Raw genomic sequence first — 27,098 nt, 5'->3', positions numbered from 1 at the left:
CTTTCCTAAAACAGAGGGTGGGTCTGTTTTGAGTATAGAAACAGATTTTGCAAGAGAAAATCTGATCCAGGAGTAAAACCAGTTTGGTTAGAGATGAAGTAAAACAGCAATTCTGCCCTTGCAGTATTTGTCATGAAGTTTTATATATTCAATAATAATGAATTTCCAGACATTAAAATCTGATCTGCTACTTTGGAATCCTGAATTTAAAGATCTTTCTGGCAATAGACTTAGAGATAAAACTAAATGCCAAACCCAGAAAATTCAAATGCTTTGACATCTGTGTCCTACTGGGAAGTGCTGGGAAGGACAGGTTTATTCCACTGCCAAACTGGAGCCAGGAACTCAGGTCAAATTCACCAATTACAGCAGGGCCTCTCAGGCCAAAATATTGCTTCTGAATAAATAAAATATTGGAATATTTAACTCACTGCTAAATATTTCCTGCACTCTATTCAATCCTGTTTCCATAGCAGCAGCAAAATTCACATTTAATCAAGCAGGAGCAGTGCCTGCCAATTTCCATGTGGCCTCCTGCAACCTTGTCCTTTTTGTGAACCCTTCTCTATACTCCCTGCTGGAAGCAATCGTGGTGTGGCATGGAAATGCATTTGCTGGGTTACTTCAGAGCCTCCTGGAAGCACATGGTGTCCCAAGAGAGGCAGTCAAAGGCTGGGTTAGAGGGAAAGAAACAAAGCAATGTGAATCTAGCTGAAGCTCTACCCTGATATAGGTTATGCCCCACATAGATTTGTCCTTGGAGAGAGCCTGAGGTCTCCTAAGTGCTGAGCAGAGCCAGAGGGAGGATGGAGAGGAGTCTCCTAATTCTTCTGCTCAAAGCCAGTGGTGCTTGGCTGAGTAAAAGCAAGAACTTCATCCCAAGACATCATCACTGTAGGATTTAATAATAAATAATCTAAGAGATAAGGTGGAAGAAGTGGTTTCTCAAGATCTGTCCTGGAGCAAGGATGAAATATTAAAGAAAGATTTCTAGCAAAAAAAGAAAAAGCTATCCCAGAAGTGATAGACAGGAGACATTAACCCTACACATTACTCAAGGTTGTTGTAAAAAGGTACTAAAGCATTTCAGGAAGTATCACACACATGGTACCATTTCTAACCAGAGAACTTATTCACTGACAGCCAGAAATTACTTTTCTGGTTTAAATATTAACTCTCTCATCCAAATTTATTTCTAATCTAGGTCACTTAATATACCTAAGTCACAGACTAATGAAAAGAGGAATGTCTAAAACTGCATAGACTGATTAAAATTAGAATCACTCCATAACTATCATGTTATTTGCTTGTAATTTACATAATTCTTTTTTGCCAGCTTTGTGGCAACCATTTTTTATCCATACATATGGAATAATGTCTATTCAGGGTAAGTCGAAAAGTTGCAGTAATTATTTGGTACTGCTGGGTCAGTACTGCTGGGTAATTGTACACCCACTGTGAGAGAGTAATTCCAAATGTCTCCTTAAGTAAAAATACTGAGAAGAGAAAAAGCAGCTAAACTTCAGGGGATGGGAGGTCAGATGGGATGTAAGCACAGAAGTAAGAGAAGGAAACTAGGCAGAGAAGATTTGCCAGGATGTGGCTGCATTTCAGAATGATATTTCTGAGGCCTCTGATGGCTCTGGGACAGGTTTATTCCCTGAGTTTGATGCACAGAGAGGTGGGCTTGAGCAGCTTCTGCTCCCCAGCTTCTATGAGTCTCTTGTGCCTGTCCTCCTACAGCAGATAACCAGAAATGTCAGTTTGATGGGCATTTCTGGTTTCAGCAGAGGAAGGAGAAGTCGGAGAAGTCAAGCACAGCCCATATGGAAGAAAAGCAGATGTGCAAGACGTGCTGTTCACCACCTGCTTTCCAAAAGGAACCATTTGGCAGATTTTTATGTCCACTGGCCTGGTATAGTAATCACAAGCAGATGATGTTGGAGACCCACTTCTGAGCCTCCCTAGGTCCACCAAAGGCTGCTGGACTAAGAGAGAGAAAGCTGTGCTCAGATTGTGTGTATCCAGAGCTTGACAGCCCTTGGATGCCCCCTTACAGCAAAGAGGAGTGAGTCCCCCCTAAAATGCTATCTGGCTCTTCAAGGGGATGTGAAATGGGCTACTAATACTACCTGGCTGATCCAAGGATGTTCTGCAGCCATTTCAGAGGTGCAAGCTGATGGAAAGTAAAGCCTCTGATGTGGACATTTGGAGCAGGATGAAGTGTTTTGCCTTGCTGAAAGTCATTGCATCTGCTCAATTTTGCTTCACTCCTCACTTGCACTACAAATAGTCAGGAGATGGCAATGAGATCTTTTTGCATACCTCCAGCCTGAAATCCTCCTACTGGTAGTTGTGTCTTAAAATATAGACACATCATTCAGTATTCACACCTCCAGCAAGATTAATTGCAGTGCTATCCAGAGTTGTGCCCATTCATGGCCGTACTATGCTAATGTAGCACATTCTCCTCAAATACTGCTGTTCTGAATATGCATCATCATTTTATCGTTGACAGCCAGATAACTCAGACAACCAATTTCCTACCCTAAAAAGAACCAAGGTCAGGGACCTGTAAACTGATTTCTCAAAAGTGGTTTGCTCTGGTTGGAACACAGATTGTGTCATCAGCATTTGTCATTGCTGCCACGGTATGAAGGAGAAAAGAGAGAGAACAGAAACAGAAGGAAAGGGTTTACAAGCTAAGAATAAATAAAATGTCACTTTTTGATTGCACTCTGAGTGCACACCTACACTGTTGAGTATGAAGCCAAGCCAAGAGAGATCATTCAACAGAGTGATGTGCATTTAGTGTTCAAGAGTTAGATTTAATATACTTTAACATTACTTACTGTCTATTTACATGGAAAAAATTGTCTTGGTGATTTTACCTGTGATATTTGTCTGCAGCATTTATTTTTATTTAATTATACTTCTGCTTAAGCTTACATATTCATCTCTATCTATTTATCTGTAAGACTTGTGGCAGAAGGCCAGGCAGTGTGCAACCCTCAGTGCTTCCACAGCCCTTAAAATTCAAGGTCACAGGTGGGTCTCAGTGAGTGCCCAAGCCCCCATGCCACCTGTCTGCAGGTGAAATGCACCAAACTTGCTTTGTAGTATTGCTGGAATATTATTTGAAGCTTTCTGTAGGCAGACGGGTAAAATGTCCAGAGAAAACTGTCTCAGGTGATGTAGGCGTTCATTAGAAAATCTCATTATACTCAGAAGTCTGTACAATGAATCACCCTTTCTCTTCCCAGAAAAGTGAAAACCTTCACTCTAAATGAAAGGTTTTCTTATTCATCTCTCAGTAACTCACCAAGCAGACAGATACTTACTGCCTATAAGAAAAGAATATCTAGTCTAAAATCTAATCATCCTGTCCAACTGCTTTAATATGATTTTAAAAATATATCTTACAGACTTACTCTATCCACTCTGGCATCTATTCAGCATTTTCTAGTTTAATATCCTGTATGGGATTTTGATTATTTCAGGGACAGGGAACAAAGGAATGGTGGCCAGGAAACCATCAGATAGAGCAGACCTATCCTATTTTTTCAGGGGGGTTTAATGCCATCAGTACTTGTGGAACGGTGGATTATTTGCTGCAAGAAAACAATCAAAATCATAGTGGTGAGTAAAAATAGATACTGAAGAAGTAGATAAAGATTCTTCAGAGTTGATAAATGCAACTTCCCAATAAATCCTTTCGAGCTTGATTAGATTAATGGTTCAAGGTAGCTGACCTGCCAGGAATAAATTGTACAGGTAGGAAAAGCAGGATATCTGAATTTGCCTAAAACTCCCTGGAAGTTTAACTTGTGCATTTGACATACTTTTTAACTTGAAAGATATATCCACATGAACTCCTCCTTTATAATTTTTAAATAAGAATTTATTTTAAAATAGTTGCTGTGCTGTCTTCTCACCATTTCATACTCTGAATTTCACACAGTCCAACTCTTTTTTACCTAGCAGTTTCCATTGCTAGATCTCAGAGTCAAAAAAACCCAACAATTTTCCCATTTTTCAGATGAAAGAAACTGAGGTTCCTTAAATTATAATAAGATCTCATGGCAGGATAAAAAACCAGGCTGGTGGTCATCCACATCCCAATCAACACTCTTCTTTCTTTTCATTTTAGATAGGTCAATGTCCTGTGATGACGCCAGAAGTTTTTGTGACTATATTACAGTGATTAAACTAAGAGAGGCAAAGAGACATCTGTGGCATTCACCATGGAAAGTGGAAAATCAGGAAAGTGAGAACTTGCCAAGCATCATTCAGCATTTTCAAAAGCAGTGACCAAGATCAAAGCCTTCTTTGATCCTGTTTCAACCAAAATGTTTCCACTGACCTCTAATTTTGCCTCATGGTGGGTTTTTGGTTGGGTTTTTTTTTTCCCCTTTTTTCTTGTCACTGCCTATTGTGCCATTTCTCAACCATGTAGAATTTCCCTGGAGGATTTGTAGACATTTTGGTTTTGCTTACCCAATACCCATTTCATGATCAGCAATTCCGTCCATGAAAACTGAGTTGTTTTGACTCTAAATATTTGTTTTGGATGATCTGTGATGGTCTCGTTGGGGAGGTGTTTCACTCCTTCAAACCGATCTGAAGCATTCACCACTAAGAGTCCAAGGAAGATTGTGAAAGACACTGCATGTGCCACAAACTTCATAAAAGGACTTCGTAGGGTCCGTCCCAGCTGCAATGAAACATACACACAACATAAGATTTATTTTTATTTCCCCTCATCCGCCTCTTGGAATTTTTTTTCCTGCTTGGGCCATTTGCCCAAGGTGAAAAGGATTCAGAAATTAATTTTGGATCATGAACTAAATAAGGTTTTGATCTGTTCAAGTTGTTCTTTGCTATTACTAGGAGTTATGCATTGTAGTTCAAATGATGCCCTTTGGACAATTTCCTGTACATGGCAGTATCTTGTCTTGCTCCTTTATACCCACATAGAATATAGAATTGAGTTTTTCATCTAGGATTTTTCTACAGAAACTTAAAAAAAAAAAAAAAAAAAGAGAGAGAGACCTGAGATAACAGTAGCACAGTGCTGGTTACCAGAGAAATAATCCTGAGTATTGCAGAACCGAATGAATTCTGTGAGTAATTTCACTTACTTCTCTACTGATTGAACAAAAATCTGCATTTAGTCAGTGATACATCAGCATTTTATCACTTTGATTACTGTGGAAAGCTTACAATTTTTTTTTCCTGAGCTGATGCTTTTCATATCTTCTCAGAAATCTGATTTTTTATCTAACAGCTGGAGGAGGTGAAATCATTGCCTAGAATATTCTGTAAAAAATTAATGAAGCATTGATTTTTCCAGGCAATCTAATGCTTTATGATAAGATGATTTATATTTTTTTCAAGCAGCAAGATAGATTTAAACTCAACTTGTGTAACTATTTGGTTGTATCAATTTCTCAATTACTATGATAAACCAAAATACCCTGTTCTGCAGACCAGGGTTGCAGGGAGTGCCTGTCTGACACTGTGCAGGCAGAAACACTGACAGTGTGTGAATACAGAATTTCAGTCTAAAAAAAAAGGCTGTTAAATGTGATAGTGAAACAAAGTACAAAATGCAGATTAACATGAACTCCAGGAGACAGGAAAAAATAAAGATAGATTTGTCATAAAGAAAAAAGTTCACTTGCAAACTCCAGTCAATAGTATTTACTAAATTTTCAAGGGTGCTCTTTGGTACAGAATATTCTTACTCAACAGGGCTTTGTGAAAGAAGATTTTCTCTTAGAAAGTAAAGGCTTGAATATATATTCCTCTCTAAGATCCATCAGTGAAGCAATTATTTTGAGATGTGAAACTGCAGAATTTGATCAGTATCTCTTAAGAATGTGCCACACAGTAGTATTGGCCAAGAAAACTCCCATAAGCTTCATTCCAAATTGCAGAATTTTCCTTCATTTTTCTGGCTGTCTTGGCCCCAAAATGAGTTCCTGATTCATGTCTGGGCATCCATGTGTTTTTTAAGTCAGACCTGATTTGATTTCAGTTAAATATGTTGGCTGATCATTGTTATGGAATAATTACTTCATTATCCAGGTGAGTAACATCAAGATTTTTTCCCGTGACTTAAAACCAAAGAAAACACTTTTAAAATTGACCAGAACAAAATTGGGCAGCTCAGAGCATCACACACACCATTTCTGTTAATTGCACCATCTTTTCAATGGATTTGCTGCCTATGTAAAGTTGTCTGCAATGATCCTGAGAGAGGATACCAGGCTCATGCATCAGCCACAGCCCTTGAGCCTAATAATGACAGTTCTGGGTGATGTACCAAATCAAGAGGAGAAATGCATTTTTTATTCAGCTTTTTCTATCACAGGTCCCAATCAAAAATCAAGCCTAGATTGTTCTGAGCAATGCAAAGCCATGTATTAGAAGATAATTCCTGCCTGAGAGAACTTTCAATTTAACTTCTTGATAGAAGGCTCTATATGTTTTGTATGATCTAAAATGGAGTGAAAATAAAGAGAGATTGAAAAAAGAGAATGCACAAAAGGTTTCGTGTAATGAAATCACAATGAAAAGCTGAGTCCCCTTCACCCCATATTTTTTTTCTAAATTTAATACACCTATTTCAGGAAAGTAAAACTAAAGAACTTTCTGTATAATATCTTATTTCTGCTATGAAACTAAAGTATTTTGAACATTTGTCTCTTTTTTTTCCTCCTTAGTTTTTAAGCTTTCCATTTAAATTTTTCTCTTATTTCTGATCTAATTGTTCTCCCCACCTATTGTTGCATCCAAAAGCAATCCCTGTAGTTCTGAGAATGCACAGTAAACGTTGTGTTTGCTGGCGCACCACCCACCAGCATCATTCCAGATCCTGGATAGGAATGACCATAAGCAACAAAACACCTTAATGAGTTTGTACCTTGCTGCAGGGAGCAATCCAGTAGGCTATGGCAAGGAAGGGCAGGCCAATGGAGACCCCAAAGACAGCCAAAAACTTCACAGCTATAGACTGCTGCCGTAAGCCTGAGAGGTTTTCATACCACATGGTGAGCAGCTGCTGCTGGCAGTTGGGGTGAGCAACAAACTGTAAGAGAAACAGAAATCGAAGGATCAGTAGCATTCTCTGAAGATCATGAGATTTTGATGAAAAACCTACCAGTGGAAGGAGACAGGGCATGTCTTTGTTTGTCCAACATACCTTGTGGTGTCACAAACAGAAAAGTACAAATGCAGACTCCCCAGGTAGCAGCAGAACACATTTCACGTGTGCTTCTTGACTTCTCTAGAGAAAAGTTTTGTTAGCTAGCAGAGTGTCTAGGCCAGAACCCAACATCCATCAGCAGCCAGCACTGACAAAGAGCCTCTGTGGGGTCAGCATTGACATCTGAGACAGTCGACACTGAGATTTGGATAAGCCACAGTGAATACTTTGACATCAGGCTGAAAACCCCCTCTGATAATTTGCTAAAGCCATTAAAAAAGGAGCCCAGCATTCCACTGATTGTTTGTTCTGTCCTCTGCCTGCGGACCCAAAGTAAACCATTCTGCATGGTTCTCCTGCTGTAAACTGTAAGAGATCTGGCTGGTATTTTTCTGCTTTAAATGCTTTATTTCAAATCCCCTTTAAAAAAAAATGACAGCTCATTCTTTATTGATCGGACAAAAAGATGAATTTAAAAGCAGAGGGAAAAGCTGTGCTGCTCTAATATAGAAAGTACTTGTTTTGTATCCTGTAAGTGAGACTCTTCTTCCGTTTATTGTCCAAAGGAAAAGGAAAAGGTAAGCAGCAGACAACTGAGAAGGGCAATTTCTTAGTGGTAAAATTGCAGAACCTCTGGATCACATGGAAGAGTTCTATAATAAAAGAATACACTTTTTTATTTCATATTGCTATTCACTGTGTTTGAATATAGAATGTGACTATCTTTAATCACAAGGGAGATAATTAAAAAGCAAAATAACTGAAAGAAAAGAATAAAAATAAATAAGTTGCCTATGCAGAAGTTTGCATTAGCAGAACAGAGTGTTTCATTTATGAATTTAGTGGCTGAATAAACGTACTTAGGAAGGAAAAGTAAAATCCTCCACCGTTTTAAAAAGCAGAACTCTCTGGAGGTGGGAGGGAGGATGAAGAGGGTAGAAAAAGAGAGGAGGAAAGCAGAGCTGGGTGACAATGACCCCGTCTGACAGCTGCTCCTTGCCCTGCTCCAGCCCTTCCCTCTGCAGTCACCTGGGGGGATGTCAGCTCCAGTCTGTAGTTTTATTGCAATGGAAATGTAAGGAAAATTCCAACTGTGATTTCATCTTCACTGTCTATGAAATGATGATAAAATTGGGAATTTAATGGACTCTTTTCTAGATGTTTGTGTAATAACAAAACCCTTACTTATGAATTTAATGGACTCTTTTCTAGATGTTTGTGTAATAACAAACCCGTTACTGTGAGTTTAAACGATCAGTTTATTGCTGGTGCAGAAAGAAATAAAGTTGCACAGTAATTAGAATTGCTGTGGAATAGCACATTTCCCTCTTCAACAGCATATTAGCAGCTATTTAAAATGTGCTTCAGATGAATTAAGCTTTGGGGCCTGCACTTCTCAAAATGAAAAAATAGGAAACAAGACTTTACCCCTTCCACTGAGTAAATCGATAAGTGTAAAGAAACAGGTACACTTAACTCTTTTGTCTTTAGATTTTTTTTTCTTCTTAAGAATATCAGCATTTTAATATGCTTTCTTTTAAGCTGCATTAAAAAAATATATAATCTATAAACCAGCAGTCCAACTGCCTCTGAGCATTTGAAGCTTAAGATGAAGGTGATGACAGCAGCATTACAAGGAAGCAATTCCTGACTCCTGGTTTATTTTTGTGCTAATGCCACATAGGCTCAGTGTCTGCCTGTCAAATGGACAGAGAGATGAAGTGGAAAGAAGCTAGACAGAAAACTGATTCCCCTTGTAAATTTTATTTTCAGATATGATGAATTAAACAGCAATTGCAGCAAGTCAGGGAAAGGAAAATTAGACTTCTGAGATGATGTGCTGACTTCTGAGATGAAAGGGCAAAGCAACAGCCAGGCTTCCTCCTGCTCTTTAATTGTTCATTGCATTCTAAGAATTGATTTAGATGATGAAATTCAGTTGTCCTTGGCAATGAGGCAGTCAAAGACTTTTTCTGGTTGGCATTTCAGAGAAATCATCAGACATTTTAATAGTTTCATTTTTTTGCACTGTCTGGGAACAGCTACAATGAAAATACAAATACAGGAAAATTGGGAAGGAATTGCCATAAACCCCAGTTCATTGGACTAGATTGGCAGCATGCCATGGTGCCCTAATGGTTCTCATCTTACTCTGATTAGTACAAAACTGAGGGGAAAAATAAGATCAGGATAAGAAAGATAAGAGCATGAATGAGTTTTGTTCTGTTGTTTGCTCACAGCAAGCAGTACAGTTTTTCATTATATTTTTTCCATCACATATAAATGAAATGCTTTGTGATCCTTGGATGATGCCCATCTTCTCTCTCTTTACAAATTTCAGAAATTGAGGTTAGATCTCATCAGAGACCTTCCAGAGCCATTTAACTTGCTCTCTGCTCTGGAAGGGGCACTGAAACCAAGCTAAAGGTTACACTACTGTTTTACTTGGTGTCATAAGCACAGAAAAGAACTGAGTTTGAGACAAAAGCTGCAAGGCAGAATGCTTCAAAAGTGTAATGAAAATGGTGATGTGGTATATTGAATTTTAGAGGACTGAACACTCCAATGCTTCTTCAGAGTTAAATAACTATTTCCCTTTCTTCAGTGCTGGAAAATGAAGCCAGGTGATTTTTAGGGGCAGACTGTGGCTGCTTCTGTGCAGCATCCCAGAAGAGAAAAGCAGAAAGTGTTTCAGTGAGAGTGTTGTAGCCAGGGCTGTTCAGAAGGACAAGATAACACTGATTGAAATGGAAACACTGGTAGTGACAGGGATCCTGTGAGTCTGAAAAGAGCCATTTGAAAGCATTAAGTGCTTTATTTTGTGGCTAGGATGATCCTCTCCAAGCTGATGAAGATGATGCAGCAAGATCTGGAAACTCAAGCAAAATGTTTTCCAGTACTTCTGCTTTCAGAAGTAGCACTCAGAGTTCTTCTGGTCCCCATGACACAAGGACCACGGTGTTTTTCCCTTATAACATGCATACCTTCCTGATTTAGGAAGAAGACTGTACTTCCTTCCAGATAGCATATTATATTTTAAATAATAATTAAAAAAAAGGCTAAAGAGAAAGAATAATAAAATTACACCTCAATCTGAGGAGTCAGCTAAAACTATGAAGCTGCCAAAGTGGTAATTTTGAGAGGCAAAGCACTGACATCTCTGAAAGCCACTGTTCTGTGCCACAAGGGTTTAAATGAGTGAGATTAATATTTGTCTAGGATACGGGAAAAAAAACTCTCTAAGCCTTCAGTGGGAACTGGAAGAGCCCAGAGGAACTGTCTTACTCATAGAAATAAAGTGAATGTTTTACAGATCACTGTGGATACCACACTGAACAGTAGCTTTTCCATGTTGCTGTCTAATTTGCTGTATGAGAGCTCTTTTTTCATGGATTATCACATACATGCTTTGTGGGAAAGTACTTTACAGCTCTTGTGACAGAGGGAGAGATTTTTTTCTCAGTGTTCTTGTTCAAAACTGAATGATTTCCACCATGCAAACAGAAAAGTACCTCTACATCTGTGTATCTGCATAGGAAGGTACTTCTGATAGAACAACCTCTAATACAGAGACTTTGATTTTTAATTTTCTATTATATTGGCTAGAGAAAGGGTCTGTCTGAGGTTATTGCTCCTCTGCAGAATTAGCACTGCAGTTACTCATCCAAAGTACCACAAGGTTCCTACCTGCAGGGCATCTCTCTCACCCTGAGGCATGTAACAGATAAGCTACAGCCAAGTGAAACAAACAAGCAAAAAAACCCACAAAAAATGGGAAGTTTTTGAGAGTATCAGACTATGCTCAGACATAAAAGCTTTAAAAGAAAATAAAAAAAAGAAAAAAGTATATCTAAATTTGGCAGAAAAACAGTGTCAGCAGAAATAAGAAAACTTACAGCAAGACAGATAGAGATAAAGACAGCTGGAAGGCAGAGGTCAGCCTCAGATGATTGGAATTAATTGTGCAGAAAAACCCCTACTATCTTTCCTATTACTGAAATAATTCCAATTCCTTTATGAGCACAGAACTCTACTGACAAGGCAAAAGAATGAACGACTCAGACAGGATCATCTTGTTTTCCTAATGCTCCATACACTAAACAGCCAGAGGCTGAGGCAGGAAAGAAAAATCCATCAGTGAACCAGTGAAAGCACTTTAGAGACCTCCCCATCAGAATGAACGACACAGACTTGTCAGTTTAATGTCCTGCTTTCACAGAGACTCTCCTGGTGTGTCCTCCCCAGCCTGTCCCTTTGCTGTAAGCCTTATCACAAATGCTAACAAACCTCAGCAAACAGGAGCTGCAGTTCAGGGGAGCAGCCGGGCATTTAATCAGTGAGGGAAAGCTGGACAGGAGCTCCACAAATAGATTTCCAGGCAAACTTTGGTAATGTCAAGGGACACTGGCAGGGACAAGCTGTTTCTCTTTTGACTGTGTAACTGCATTCGTGGCCTTCAAACAACCTGTCTGTGTTCACTATTAAGCTTTTTTTTTTTTTTTTTTGATGGAGCTCACGGCTCCTGTAAGAGTTTCCAGTGGCACAACATCCCTGCCCCAGCCTCTGCTCAGGGCTGCACATTTTGCCTGTGCTCTCTTATTGCATGTTTTGAGGGACAGAGATGTCACCAAAGCTGGGCTGGGTTTTTGCCCATCCAGGGTCTAACCTTCTTTAGCTCCCATGCTGGTTAGAGATGCTGCAGCTGGAGTCCTGTTCAGTGGAGAGAAGGAGCCTAGAAGGAATTCTGTACACGAGATACTGTGAAGAATGAAACTACATCTTCTGAGCAAAAGAATGGGGAGCAGAAGCTGTTGCAGCTGTTGATGAGAGCTGGGACTTTTCATGCCATTGAGTATCTAAACATGACCAATGCAGTGAAAAATTATAATCTAATGCAGCCATGAGTATTCTGTTTGGAGCATCCTCCATATGTTAATTAGTACAAACAGAGTTATGAGAAAAGTTCCTGTTCCAGCTCTCTATCAAATAGGATTTACACAGCCATCTGGTGTTCTGTTTAATTCTTATTAATTTTTCTTTTTCAAACCCAATTTATGTGTCTCACTGTTAATTAAATTAAAACTCGTGAAAGAGAAAGTTGCTCAGGTTTGTGATGGCTACGAACTGAGCTGCTGAGAAAACAGAGGTGGGCACTCAACATTTGCAATTTAAAGAATACAGCAACAATAATTCTGATATTGGGAAATAAGGGAAATGAATGTCATCTGCTACAGAGAAGGAACAGCTTCAGACCTGAAGGTAAATGTCGAAATAAAACCCCCTGCCAGCATCAAAGGATGACAAGAAAGGAGCCTAACAGTGCAGACAAAAATCAGAACACAAAACATAAACTCTTTATGAGGCTGATATATACCAGTAAAATGGTTTTGTTGAGGTACATAAACTGGATTTTCTCTCTGCTGGCTGTTCAAGGGAAGAGTCCAGGACAGACATGTTGTACCTATGCCTTTCACAGGTAGAAATCACCCCCTGGCTTAATTAGAAACTAGTTCACATGCATGAAAAAGCTGGGCTAGCCTGTATTTCCACTGTCTGATTGGAAACAAAAAACTGCTTAATTGTTTCAATAAAGGAGAAAATATTATTCTGCAATTTCCAGTTAAGAACATGAAGCAAACTCAAATGTTGCAAGCCTGCATCAAGAAGAGCTGGGAGTAACCTTGGCTCAAGAGGCTCAAGATGAGTTTTCTTTCCTTGGGACCAGAACTCCAATTTAACAACTGAGCCACTTCTGGCTATAACCCACCAGAAGCACCTGACCTAAATAATTCCTGTTTCACCTGAATGCTGCTTTTAATTTTGCCATTTCCACAAGTAGCTGGTTGGATTCCACCACAAGGTTTTCTCTCATGCCATGATGGTTCCCCAGCCCTCTCTTACAACACCCAAAGAAACAAGCTTTGCTCCAGCCTTAGGAGGATGCTCTGTTGCTCTTCTGCTTCCAACTTTTCTCCTCCCTTTGCCTGGGGGGCCTTTCACAGCTGAAGGAGAAACAAATTTTGACTGGAGCATGAAAGTACAAAGCATAAGTAAAAAATTTCAGGGGAGACAATAGTAAATTTGCAACAATCCCACCACAAGACCCAAAAGTCCATCTCATGGTGTAGTGGAACAAAGCAATCAGACACCTCTGATTACCGAGAAGTGGGTGTGAGCCGGTATCAAATCCACCTGTGCTCAATTAGGGCAGGCACCCTATTGAGCATGTGCAAGACCAGAGGGCCAATAAAAGGTGAAACTCACAGCCACAGACTAGCTCACTCCTGAGCACTGTATTACCTTTATTGCGCCACTAGTGCTCATTGCCTCCAAGGTGAGGCTCTCTGTGGATGTGGAGTCTCGAACCCGGGGCCTTCGGCATTGCAGTACTGGGTCTTAACCAGCTGCTCCACGAGAGCCTCACCTTAGACACGATGAGCGCTGGTGGCACAATAAAGGTAATACAGTGCTTGGGAGTGAGCTAGTCTGTGGCTGTGAGTTTCACCTTTTATTGGCCCCCTGGTCTTGCACATGCTCAATAGGGGGCCTGCCCTAATTGGGCACAGGTGGATTTGATACCGGCTCACACCCACTTCTTGGTAATCAGAGGCGTCTGATTGCTTTGTTCCACTACATCATGGAAAGAATCCAGGCCTCAGTAAATATTCAGGTGTTTGCAAACTGTTTCTTCTGATCCTGACAGACTGTTCCTATTGTAATAATTTTTGAGGAAATATGAATCACTAAGGCAGCTAATTTGAAGGGAGAAAGGACTCTGGAAAACATGAATGGAGAACATTTGAGTGGAGTTTTCCCAGAATCCTGGGATACAAAATAACGATTTAGTTCTTTCAGGAAGGGTAGGAAATAAGAATACTAGAACGTTTCTAAAGGCCACTTTGTAAACCACTGTAATTTTAGCTTAGGTTCTTCTTGCTGTTCATAGGAAAGAATGATCATAAAATATTCCAGGAGCTCTATACTAATCTAAATAAGCACATCTTTACTTCTTTGGCTCATCTAGAGCTTACTGAGCTGGATAATGCAAAACTGACCACTTCAATATTGGTGCTAATTATAAATATGGAGAGGTTTTTGTAGCAGACACAGCTGTAGTCCTTTCATTAATCCTACCCTGCTAATTAAACTTCCAGGACAAAGAAAAAAAGGCAAACACAGCTATTTCTGTGTCATTCCAGGTTTAGAGTGCAGTTAAAAAACTGGAAAGGTCCATCTCATCTCATCTCTCTGAATAGTAGGATTTTCTTAAAATGAAAAGAGGTTTCAAACCCCAGGGTTTGTATACATAAGCCTAAATATCTCTCAGCTGGGTAAAAAAACCCTTGCACCTGCAATTTATTGCCTGTTAAGAAAATCAGGACTGCATTATCTCACCACCATCTCTTTGTTCAGCAAATGTGAGAAATATCAGTCCATTATCATAAGTCACTGCCAATAAGCAAAGCCATTTGTCTGAATGTGTCTCTGCCTCCCACAAATGAAATGATCTGACTTTCAAGTTTGCAGTTAAATGCTCGTGGCACACACAGATACACACACTGCCTGCTGGAAAGTGTGTTCTGAAAAGAATAACCTGACAGGTAACGTTAGGCTGAAAAATATTCATATTTATGTTCTATAATTAGTTAACAGTTATTATCAATCTATGAGTGACTAATTGCTGTGATCCTGAAAGGATGCTCATCATTTCTGAACATGGGAAAGGATTTATTCGTTAAAAGATTAAATGTATATGACCTACCACATGTGCTTTAGGTCAATGTGCATACAGTAGGATAAGATGCATGTGTATAAAATTTAAGAAATGGAGAAAATGTTCCTCTGAAGCTGTGAAGAGGGATGTGCTCAAAGCAGCACAATATATAACTGCAGTTCAGCTCTAGCTAATGGTCTCAGATAGAAAGGATGACAAAAATATTCAGAATTAGCAATCAAAATACTGCAGAAGAATTCACACACTGAAAAGGCTTTAGGTTCATGATTACTCCCAGACCAGAGGTTTTTGGGACTACTCCTCAGTGAGGTGCTATCAGTCTAAAAGCCTTTAGATGAGTTCATTTTCTGACAGAGCACCAGAGCAAGTTTGTCCTCCTGTTAGGAAAGCAACAACTTCAGTGACCAGGCTTGACACATCTTGTTGGAAGTCATCTCTGGGTGAACTGAGGTGTTACACTCAGTTTTAGTGATGAAACAACACAGACCCAGGACATCCTAGGGCAATATTTGGCTCTGCAACATTTGCTCCTGCATGAAAGCATTTCATTTCAAATAAGAGTTTTAAGATTATCTGAATTTAATGGCTTTCCCAACTGGAAAAAGCCTTCCCTGTCCATCACAGCAACACAGTCAAGAGGCAAACTGAAGCAGGTGGTGGGGTTGGGAGGGGAAAGAGAGGACAGATATTAGCTTGAAAATTTGGAAAGCTCTCCAAGTCCCATAGCAGGAGCCCAGTTTCTATCACTGCATATTGTAGGAGCAATTAATCAGGACCACCCAGGCCTAGTATTTGCCAGAATCAAATTTTCTATTCACAGAACATACTTCAGTGAAGCCAAATATTTGTTTAAATACTTATAAGATTCATCCAACCTCCGTGTTTCCCCTTAAGATTTACATTTACCTTTTGTTTAGTAAATCTGTTGGAAATCGGAACTTAGAATGTAGATCTGGAACTTCAAGGGAACAGAAGGGAATCTGTCACTTTTTTTCATGTTTACCCACTTTCAGAGGCTTTCAAAAAACCAACATTCGAAGTTAATCAGAAACTCTTCTTTGATTATTTTTAAAATAGAAATTAAAAAACTTCTTTTTAAGGAAATTAAATTCCTCTTTCTTTCACAATGCAGTAGAGAGTCTGGATTATGACAGAATTACTTCTTTTTGTATACATCCTTTCTGTAACATTACAAAAAGGGGCCCTTCTCCACCCTAAAATCTGTTAGAAAATCCAAATCATGCCATCAAAACCTCCAGTTCTTGGTTCTACTGCAACCTTTCATTTATTACTTTGCAGGTGACATCAAGGTAGCATAATTTAGATGTGAAGATGTATCCCCCAAGGACTCAAAGAAACTGCTTACCTTTTTGACCTCATATTTAATAGCAAGTTTAATCCTGCTGAGACTGGGCCGGTGGTGCTCAGGACACAGATGTATGTTCACATCTCCATTGAGAATCGCCTCGACTTCTTCAGTGTCTCTGCACAGGTCCAGCACCCCCACCACAAAGTCCTTGCATTGCATAGATAGCTTCCTATAGTCATTCTGGGGGGAAACAGAGACATTTGAGTTATTTAATGGTGTACTTGAAAACCCAACTCAAAGCTACAAAGCAAAAATGCAAGAAATCAGCTGGGAGAAAAAGTTATTTGTTCAAACATCCTGGATGGAGTAGTGAAAAGCTCTTGTTTTCAGCCAGGATGTAGCTAGCTTTTAACAAATAGACATTAGCTACACCAGAATTAATGGTGTTTAATCAGCAAGGTATTTTACATTAGAAAAGAAAATGAAATAGGCTGCTCAGCGAGGTGGTTGAGTCACCATCCCTGGATGTACTTAAGGGTTGTTTAGATGTGGTGTTGTGGGAGGCTTAGGGGAGAACCTTGTAGAGTAGGGATGATGTTTGGACTCGATCATTCCAAGGGTCTTTTCCAACATGAAGGATTCTATGATTCTATGTTTTACAGAGCAAGTAAATAATTTATAGGGAAATTCTGATTTTAAGCAATGGCTTCACCTCTCTTGTGTGCCGGATCTTCCAGGAACGTGACAAGATGGCTGAAGGTCCTGCTGACAGGATAGAGTTCACAGCAAATTTTACATTTTTGGTTTTTTCCTAATAATTCTTTTTTAGTAACTTTCAAGGAGTTTCAGCCTGGTACAACAAGTTGCAGCATCACTCACAGACCTGTTTCCATTACATGGTTCTCATACCAATTTCAGTTTCAAATTCATTATCTAACAACTTGGTTAAACAGTCCCAGAAGAGCATCCAGAGGACACTCTTTGCAAGAGGACTTCTCCAGGAAATGGGATTTCAGAAACTCAACATGATCTCCTATGAAATAATTTCACTTTGCAAACTAAAACTCCACTTATGGGAAAGGAGATAGCGTGTAGTTGACTTGATAGAGGGGAGAAGAGCAATTCCACTGCCTTAAATTAAACTGAGATTGATTTTCACTTGCTGACACTTAAAATATGGGGAAAGTGCCACAGTCTGAGTAATTGCAGAAAGTTAGAACACAATTAAGACTACCTTTAATAGCCAAAAAAATAGTGATATTTAAGACTCAACACAGCAAATAAAAAATTAAGCACCAGACAAGCTCTTACTGTCTTGAAAGTTCTTTTCAAATTAGGGTTTGATGAGTTAATTAAAATGTTCAGCTTATATAATTAAGCAAGCAGAAGGGAGAAAAAGAAAAAGAAAAAAAGGAAAAGACAAAGGAAAAGCAAAAAAGGAAAAGAAAAAGGAAAAAGAAAAAGGAAAAGAGAGAAAGAGAGAAAGAGAAAGGGAAAGAGAAAGGGAAAAAGAAAAAGAAAGGAGAAAGAAAAAGAAAAAGATAAGGAAAAGGAAAAGGAAAAAAGGAAAAGGAAAAGGAAGAAAAAGAGGAAAAGGAAAAGAAAAAGAAAACAAAAAGAGGAAAAGGAAAAAGAAAAAGAAAAGAAAAAGAAAAAAAAGAGAAAGAGAAAGAGAAGAGAAAGAGAAAAAGAAAAGAAAAAGAAGAAGAAAAAGAAAAGAAAAAGAAAAAGAAAAAGAAAAAGAAAAGAAAAAGAAAAAGAAGAAAAAGAAAAAGAAGAAGAAAAGAAAAAGAAAAGGAAAGAAAAAGAAAAGAAAAAGAAAAGAAAAGAAAAAGAAAAAAAAGGAAAAGAAAAAGGAAAAGAAAAAGGAAAAGAAAAGGAAAAGGAAAAGAAAAGAAGAAGAAAAAGAAAAAGGAAAATGTAGTTAAACGTGGTTTTAATGAAATGATGAATAACCTGGCCCTCTGTCCTCCTATGTTTTCCAAACTATTAATTCCAACATTTACACATGGCAACATATTAACCTTTCTTGTCAGGCAAAGATATTGAAACCCTGTGCAAATATTCATTAGTTAGGGAGAACAGCACTGTCAAAAATGTGGTGGCTAAACTTCTCCAGTCAGTTTTTTCCTTTCAAAACTGATAATATTTTTAAAATAAAAAAGTCCTGCAGGAATGAGGTAAGAGCATTCCCAGAGGAACAGGGAGGTGCCCTTTCTGAAGGGTGTTTAGGTGAAGAGGCTAAGGAGGAATCAGGCTGTATTTTAGTGGTGGGACCTTCTGTAAAGTAGGGCTTGTGAGTTTGCATCCACTTATCTATCAAAAAGGTTGAAATCTGGCTTTCCTTTTTCCTCCCTGATTGCTGGAATCAGACAGAATGTTCAGAGTGAGGTTTTCAGAAATGGTGATCAGCAAGAACTTCAAATCTTCATTAAAAGGAGACAAAAAAAGGAGGTGTTTATCCCTGGTAAAGCAGGAGCCCCATTGCAGAGACTGGAACACCAAGATTTCTATAAATATGTGCCAGTTTACTGTGCTAAGAGTTAAATGTCCTCAGTGCTCAGGCAGAAAATGATTGTAATTTGCATCTAAATCTAGTACCTAAATATTTTGTGGAGATAGGGTTTGTAGAGTGAATGTCATTAAACAGGGGGTAAAGTAAGGTCTGAAATGTAAATGAAAACCAGAGTGTGATTTTGCTTCATGGATTCAAAGTGCTTCTCTCTAATCAGTTCTGTCCTTTAATCTTCAATGGACCAAGATGAATTTCAGCGAATACAAAGCCTGTTCACTAAGAGACTAGATGTCCCAACAAAAATATCAGCCTGGAATTGTGAAGAATGGCAAATATAAATAGATCTAAACACAGATGTAGGCTGGATTTGAGATACCGAGATGCCAGAGGTCATGGAGACATGTAATTAGCCCAGCAGGTTTAAAACCAACAAGGGTGAGAACTCTGCTGAGCTTTAATATCATTCCCTATGTGCTGTTTGCAAAGTTCACCAGCTTATCTTTTAGCCAGCACATTGTAAGTAATTCTCATTACCATTTCCACATCATCTGAAAAATTAGTGCTGTGTATCATCTCAGATTACTTTTTCTCTTGTCTCTGCCAGCAGAGTTTGACCCCCCAGGCCAGGTACTGTGTGGTTATCCTGGTCTAAATACATTACTGGGGGAACCATTGTGGTCACAAGCCTGGGCTGCAAGTGGAGGTCGTCCCTCCGCTGCAACAAGAAACTCATGGCTGGAGACACAAAATCCAGCTCAGCCATCTTAGCAGTGTCACAAAGCCATACACAAATGATGACAATAACCCAAACCTTCCTGCCTGCTCCAATTAACTCCCAGATTACAGAAGTCTGTGAGTGAGGATGAGTTTCATGCCACAGATGGATCTTTACAGTAATGACAACTACAAATCAGACATGAGGGATCCTGGGGGCTCATCCTGGCAAGCTGAGCACTGCCAAGCCTCAGGGAGGAAAATGAAGGACACAAGAAAGTAGACAGGAGAGCCAGTCTGCTTCAAACAACACAGGGAACAGTGTTTTACTTCCTACAGAGACAAGGAGCAGAGGATGATCAGGATAATGCTAGAGAATATTACAATATCACTTTTTAAAAACTAGAATAAAAGGAAGCCAAATTAGTAATTTCCTGCTTTTTCTTCTAACACTGTTGTGCATGGGGAGTTAAAAATGTCTAATTTTGCTGTTTTGAAAAGGCTGATGGTACTTGTCATTCACTGCAATTTCTCTGAGTATGCTATTATTATCTGTTGATTATGCTCTACATGAACTCCATCATGTCTCCACATCTGTGCAAACCCACCCAGATTCCTTCAAAAGAGAGCTGCTTCAGGTCAGAGAGATAAGGTCTGAGTGAAAAGTTAAATGAAATGAGAAAAAGTAAGAGCTGCAACCTCTCTTGATTAGTTAATGACAAAAAAACCCACCCAAAAACTTTCCAAAACAATCATAGCCAAGCACTGGAAAGGAAATTCTTCATCCCTAGAAGTCTACCTCTGAAATGCCAGACTGCAGGGGTGTTTGGGATGGCAGATGGAGAAGTCTGACCTCAGTGATGCAACATCTGGTGAGCAGGTCTGAGATTTGCTGAACCTCTTAGAGCGGAGGAGTTTGCACCAGAAACTGAAGTGAGGTCAATGGTTTATAGATTCCCAGAACTGTTTCCACACAAATCCAAGACTTCTGGAACTAATGGACCATTGTGGGTCCAGCACCTGTGACAGGGGCTATCAAAGCACTAGAAAACCTCAACACCATCACAGGTTAACTGCACTGCACAGACCTGCTGAATCCCACCTCCCTTCTGAGCAATGCAGGAGCTGTGCAATCAGCACTAAATCTGACATTTCTAGGTAGCATTACCCTTGCTGTGCAAATTTGCACTGCACAGAACCTCTTTTTACATTTCCTTGAAGCTCTTGGCTCTGTGTATTTTACCCACATCACTCATACACATATACCAGGGAGAGAAATACAGCATTGTGTAGATTATCACTTTGAGGAGAAGGAGCAGAGAGGAAATAAAATTGGGAAGTAATTCAGTGAAAATTAGCAGAAAACTTCCAAAGAAAAACATTTTTAGGAAGTAAAAAATGTGAGAGAAAGGAGGAGGAAGAAAGCCAGTAATATTACATGTTAGATTGGAAATTATTTTAAACCATCATGTAAAATATTCAAAGTGCTTATAAATATTTACCAACAAAATATGCACAAACCAGTTTAGAAGGCCAATTTCCCCCTGGGTATTTAGACTATCTGCCACTGGCCATATGTTCAGGAATGAAAAAAAAAGCACAAGGCCTCTGGGGAGAGAAGGTGTTAGGAGGAGATGCTAGATAGAAGGACGCTGCACTGATCCTGCTCATGCAACCACATTATCATCTGACCTGCACTGAGCACTCCTTCCAAAGTGCTCTGTCAACTGAGCACACACTTGCTGACATGTTTGAGTTCAGCCCAGTGCATTTCTTTTGTTTCCAGACCAGATGCCTACACACACAGCCTGTGCCAAGGCCGTGAAGTTAATTTCCCAGAAAGCACAACATCCAGGTGGTTTATGCTCCCTTGCTTCTTAAGTGGCAGCACATCAGTGATTTTTTTTTTTTTGGAGCTTTGGGTTTGCTCAGTCATATTTAGCAGGCATGTCTCTGAAAATAAAGCCAAGTGCTCATTTAAACCATTTCACTGCTCAGGTGGATGCTGCTGAGCACGTCTGGAGGCAGCGACAGATGCCACTGCTTCATTTTTTCAACGATCCAGACCTTGACTTCTTCACCTCCAGCGAGCAAAACATAATAAGCAATCTGTTCAAATACAAGAGTTTGACATTTCAAAAGTGTGTCTCTTGCTTTCCAAGCAATTTCAACCTTTCTAAACAGAGCCAAGCTAAACATGGCAACTGTTTGCTCTCTGCAGAGTGCCAGGCTGAGGGATGGTGCAGCAGAGGGGCAGTGCCTCCAGCAAAGGCTGAGCTGTGCCCTCTGAGGGACTCTAAGGAGACACCAAGAGATGTGTCCAGTGAAAGAGCCCAAGGACAAAACAGGCAATGCTGTCTGTAGTTTTGGCTGCAGAAATCCAGAAAACAACAGTATTCTTGACTAAGGACCAAAAATTTTATGGATTCCAATAAGACATGAAGAATAACATCCCTTGCACCATTGCAAGGGTTTCAATTGCACTGACTGATTTACTATAAGAATTTTTTTTTTTGGTGCCTCTTTTTCCCCTCAGTAGGTTAAGCTTTCTGGCTCCCATTTATCTCTTCATATGCACCACAGAAGCTGATTTGTGAGACAGCAGATCCCATCAAGAAGGGCACAGAGCTGTAAGAAATCAATCATTGAACCTGGATTTCACCTTATCCTTGTTGACTGGTAGATGCATCAGGTCATTACAGAAGTTGTCCGAGTTAATGATTGCTGTGATGGAGTTAGAAAAACCCTTGAAAATTTGTTACTATTCTTTTACAACATCCTTCACCAGTCCAGGCACACATGTAACCTTCAACAATAATGTTTGAAGAGCTTTAAAGTGGAAACTGTCTAAATGAGCAGAAAGAATAGGTTTGCATCTCCCTGGTTTTTTTCTTACTCTAGCTGTTACGTTTCTATCAATTCCACCAATAATTTCTTCTGGAAAATTGTTTGGTTTTGTGATAAACAGAAGCTGCTGTGAGACCAATACCAATGAATAAATTTTACAAAGCTTTTCCCTCAATAAAGCTATTGGAAAATGCAAATGACTTCTCTTTGATATGCTCTTGAATTTTTTTTTTAAACAAACAAACAAATAAATTTTTTTAAACTGGATGGAGTTTGGGGGGGAAATAAAGGCACTCATATAGTCCTAGCAGAAAGCTGAGGGCTCAGACTTCACATAATTTCTTACTCTTTAGTCAAAGTGTTAGATTCCCTAGCATGAGAAATTTCAGTATCAGTCCACCCTCAACTTCTTTTATTACTTATATTACTTATACTATTTGAAACTTAATGAGTTTCCCATTCATGTGAACTCTCTCTCCACTGAAATTAGTGAAACACTTAGAATTCTCACCTCGAACAGAGTAAAATTTTTTTTTTAAATATACATCCAAGACCTGCCATAAGAACACCTCCATCTCCTCCACTCCTTTCCCAATGTCACCTTCTTTTTGACAGATACCTTTTCTGAGAACCCCTGTAGCCTGCCTGCATGCAGGAACATCAGTGCTATTCAGGGTAGCACTAACACCCTGCTCCCAGTCCCTGGAGGTATTTAAATACACTTAGAACAGAAATTATATTGGTTAACAAGTTTTTTAAAATAGGTTATTTAAAATCTCAAGGCTGGCAGAGCAGCTTTTCAGCATCAGGTGGTGTTTGATGTTCTTCTTTTTCATATCATCTCAGTTGGTTTCCAAACCCATGTCACAAGTAAGCCACATGCTTTTGATGCCTCAACTAATTAAAAGGTGGAGTTTTTACCTTCTTGCAGATTTTCCTGAGCTCATTTGAATGTTGACACTGAAACACCTGCTTCCAGAAGATAAACCCTCCAGTCCCTGGATGTCACACAAACAGGACAAGCAATACTGAGGAATTAACTTAAACGCTTCGGCATGTCAAATGCAGGGAACACAAAGGAGAGGGTCTGTCTCCCTGTCTCCTGTCAACAGCTTCTCTTTACTAAATATAAAATGAAAAATAAATACAAATTGCAGTTTTCCAAACAATACTCTGCTAATTTCCTTCATGAAGAGAAGTTTAGGATCTGTTACATCAGCAACAAAAATCAAGCTGTTGCTGCAGCACAAGGCTCTCCTCTGGGAGACAAGGGAACGTTTTCCTGCAGAATGTATTTTGTCAATCTTCTTTTTCTTTTTTGACCAAAGTTAGCTGGGAGATTTTAACAACAGTGTCACTCAGTCATCCATAAAGGAGGTTAAATGACCTTGTAGGCAGTGGCCAGGATCCAGTTTTATATGACTGCTCAGTGGCTAGTGCTGCTTTTAGAGTTACAACTTCCATGAATAATGGTCTCATTTTTTTCCCAGGTGCAGATGTGGGTTGTAGATAGCTGAGTTATTCCCTTCACTGTGAATTACAGCATCTACTGCTCTGCTTTACTGCAAATAGACATGGACAGATGTCTACCTTCACATCTGCAGATACAAATTTATTTTTTTTAAAGCCTGCTCCAGGCACCACAGCTTTGGCATCAGTTCTAACCCTCTCAAAAAACCTTGGAGATATTCTTCTCATGTGACATTATAAAGCCATTTTTGGGGGGCAAGGTGCCAGGTAGGAAATTATTTAATCACATAGATAGAGCACTTGCAATAACAGCTCTCAAAATGTAGAGGATATTTCTTAATTTTTAAATATTCATAAGAGAAACATAAGAGTCATAAGAGTCACAGATTCAGGTGGTGTTTTGTTGTTTTTTTTTTTAAGGTCAGGAGGATTTCCTACATCCATTCCAACACACACTTTAAAAAGTTATCTGCAATTAGTTAATTGGGCTCTCAAGACAAATCCAATGTAGTATCTGTTGTGTCTTTGAAAAAGAACAGGATGGAGAATGCATTCCTTGTCTGCAAAGGGAGTCCCACTCAGCGAGCCAAACATAAATTTCACTGCAAGGTTTAAATATATTCTCTTTATCCCAAGCTATTTTCATGATAGTTTTTAATTTTCTCTCATTATAATGCCTAATTTGTTCTAAAAATAAATTAAAATATTAATAATAGGAAATGTGTTTTCCTGCTTCACTTGGACTTGATTCTTTCCTGTATGATGAGCTGGGTAATTGGTCAGACCTGCTTCTATGTTCACATTGCAAAAGTGAAAATTGGGGAAAAAAAAAAAAGCTTCTTAACACCCATGTTTTCAAGGCAGTAGAAGAAGTTGTCTCTTAGGTGAGAGGGGAAAACAATTCTTTTTTTAAGGCTAAAAACCAATGAACTGTATCTCTGAACCTGTCTCTAAGAAAAATAATATTCTCATTGAAGGCTGACCTGGAAAAACTCATATCCAAAAAACTTTAAAAAAATATATTATATTACTATCTTTAGTGAGAGCAGTTTTCATGGTTTCTACAGAAGCACAAAACTCTTTTGACCTCACATTAGCAGCCCAAATGCATTTAGCAGTTTACACAGTTTTGTCCTTTCTCAGAGATAATGTAAATTTAGAATAAATTAAAAAAAAACCAAACCAAACAAACAAAAAAAAATCCCAAAAAACCCAACAAAAAACCCATCAAAACACAAAAAAACAAAACAAAGAGAAAGTGAGTTGAGCTTTTGACTGCAGAGATGGCTTCAAAGGCAGCAGAACTTCCTTGGAGATGCCAAAGGTCCTTCAATAGCAGAGAGCCAACAGAGAAACTAATTAGAACAGAAATTGAATCACAAAGAGGGTCTGAAAGGGATGTTCTGGCTCAGCCACATCAAAGCCCAGTGCCCTCAGGCATTAATTTGGGATAAATCTGAGCAATCCAGTGGCCTGCTCTCACAGTGAGAAGTTTAGCAATGAGAGTCACAGGAGGCAGCAGGAGGAAGGGTTGCAATGGGAAGGTGTTTTTGGTCCCAAGCAGCTGCTATTGGGAGGGAAAAAAAGCAGGAGGAGAAGGAGCTGTTGTTTCACAGGCACATACAGGACTCAGTGGGAGACAAATTTACATGGGAATAGTGACCATTTGGGTAGGCAAAAGTATTTATAATGGTGATGTCTAATTTTCAAAACAGGAGCCAAGTAAATCTGATAATGTTTTTGCAGGAGAAATTAAAAGTAGTATTAAAAAGGAATAAATATATTTGCCTACTAGACCAGATTTCCAAAATTCCCTGTTTTCTCTTCCTAAATCCCAGAGAAGCAAAAAAACATTAAAAAATTGCACAGGTAAAAAGACACCATTTTTGAAAGTACAAGTCCTGCCTGGAAATAAAAAAATAAAATAGAAAAAGAACAGAAATTCTGGTAAATTAAATAAAACCTGAAGTGAAACAAGATAATGGAAATAAACCTCAAAGAGCATCTCTCTGAAACAATAAATCTGACTCATAAAAGGTGTTCCCAAACATATCAGAAGCACCGTGTCTGCCAGAGGGTATGTTGAGAGGAGAGATAATGAAGGGATAAAAGGATTACTCAAGGAAGAATGGGTCAGAGAGGAAAAATTAAGTGCGTGATTTACAAGAGTTTTCATGAGGCTAATTAGGGAGGTTCCCACGACAACCTCATTTTCTTAATGGGAGATGAGTTTCAGAGGCTGTCTCCAACCAGTCAGTCCTCAGAGCAAACAAAGCTCTGAGGTTTTCAGCTTGGGTAGGAATTGGTTTCTAAGCAAAGTTTTACTTATTTACAGCCTAATGGGTTTCAAGATTTTTTCCTTTTCCAAGCTCACTGCTGTCCTCCATTCACACAGAAATACTTCCCCTCCCTACTATTTTGCCTCCCTTTCTGCCCTTTCCTATTTCTCATAATAACTAATTTCAAAAAGTCTAATAATGTTTTCTTTAAGGGTCAGTGCAGCATCGATTTCTAATGCTGAAATGTTTCTCAGTCAGAACTACAGGGTTCAACTTTTGCAGTCAGCTTTTCTAAGTTTCCTTAGGCATTAGAATATTTTTTATATCTTATTTTCTTTATACATATTACCATCCTGGCTTATTTTAAAATAACACCACACACACACACACACACACACGTGCTATTTAATTTATACTTGAGGAGTTACACTTCTGTCATTAAGCCAAATTTCATCAAGTTTAGCAATTAATACAGGGCAAAGAAGCAGCTTACAGTCTCTGATGTATTTATCCTAGGCAAGGTCTACAATTTGAAGATAGAATGAGAAAAGAAGAAGTTGGAAGGTTTCTTTCATTGCTGCTGAGTCACAAACCTAAAAAGATTCAGCTTTTCATTAATTACAGAATCTCAGAGTGGTTTGGGTTGGAAGGGACCTTTAAAGATCATCTAGTTCCAACCCCCCTCTAGTTAGAATCATAGAATCATAGAATTGGCCGGGTTGGAAGGGACCTCAGAGATCATCGAGTCCAATCCTTGAACCACCGTTGCGGTTGCTAGACCATGGCACTGAGTGCCATAGTTCCAACACCTCCCACTGGCTGTGAAGTTAGCAATTAATATTTAGATATAAAAGATGGACTAACTTAGTGGAGCAAGAGGTGCTGCAGGAATACCAGATCATCCATAGCAGATACAAGCCATCCAGTCTTCAGAGCTCTTATGCCTCTCTTTCACCATCCTGAGGATTTAGGGACTGGAATCTCAACTGTTTTGCACTGCTGCAGCCCCAAGAAAAAGC

General features: G+C 39.1%; 1 protein-coding gene across 1 annotated transcript in view; it reads right to left on the bottom strand.

Moving 5' to 3' along the window:
* Positions 1-27,098, bottom strand: part of TRPC7 (transient receptor potential cation channel subfamily C member 7) — a 46,543-nt gene that overhangs the window by 14,528 nt on the left and 4,917 nt on the right. Inside the window, exons 2-4 of the mRNA XM_030459123.1 lie at positions 16,312-16,494; positions 6,929-7,093; positions 4,498-4,714 (exon numbers count right to left, since the gene is read on the bottom strand). Coding sequence (XP_030314983.1) covers positions 4,498-4,714; positions 6,929-7,093; positions 16,312-16,494 — 565 coding nt within the window. The remainder of the gene's footprint in view (positions 1-4,497; positions 4,715-6,928; positions 7,094-16,311; positions 16,495-27,098) is intronic.

The sequence above is a fragment of the Calypte anna genome, chromosome 13 (assembly GCF_003957555.1).
Source record: "Calypte anna isolate BGI_N300 chromosome 13, bCalAnn1_v1.p, whole genome shotgun sequence".
In the NCBI taxonomy this organism is placed as follows: domain Eukaryota; kingdom Metazoa; phylum Chordata; class Aves; order Apodiformes; family Trochilidae; genus Calypte; species Calypte anna.
The sequence above is the reverse complement of the archived record's forward strand: the minus strand, read 5'-3'. Positions and strand labels throughout refer to the sequence as shown.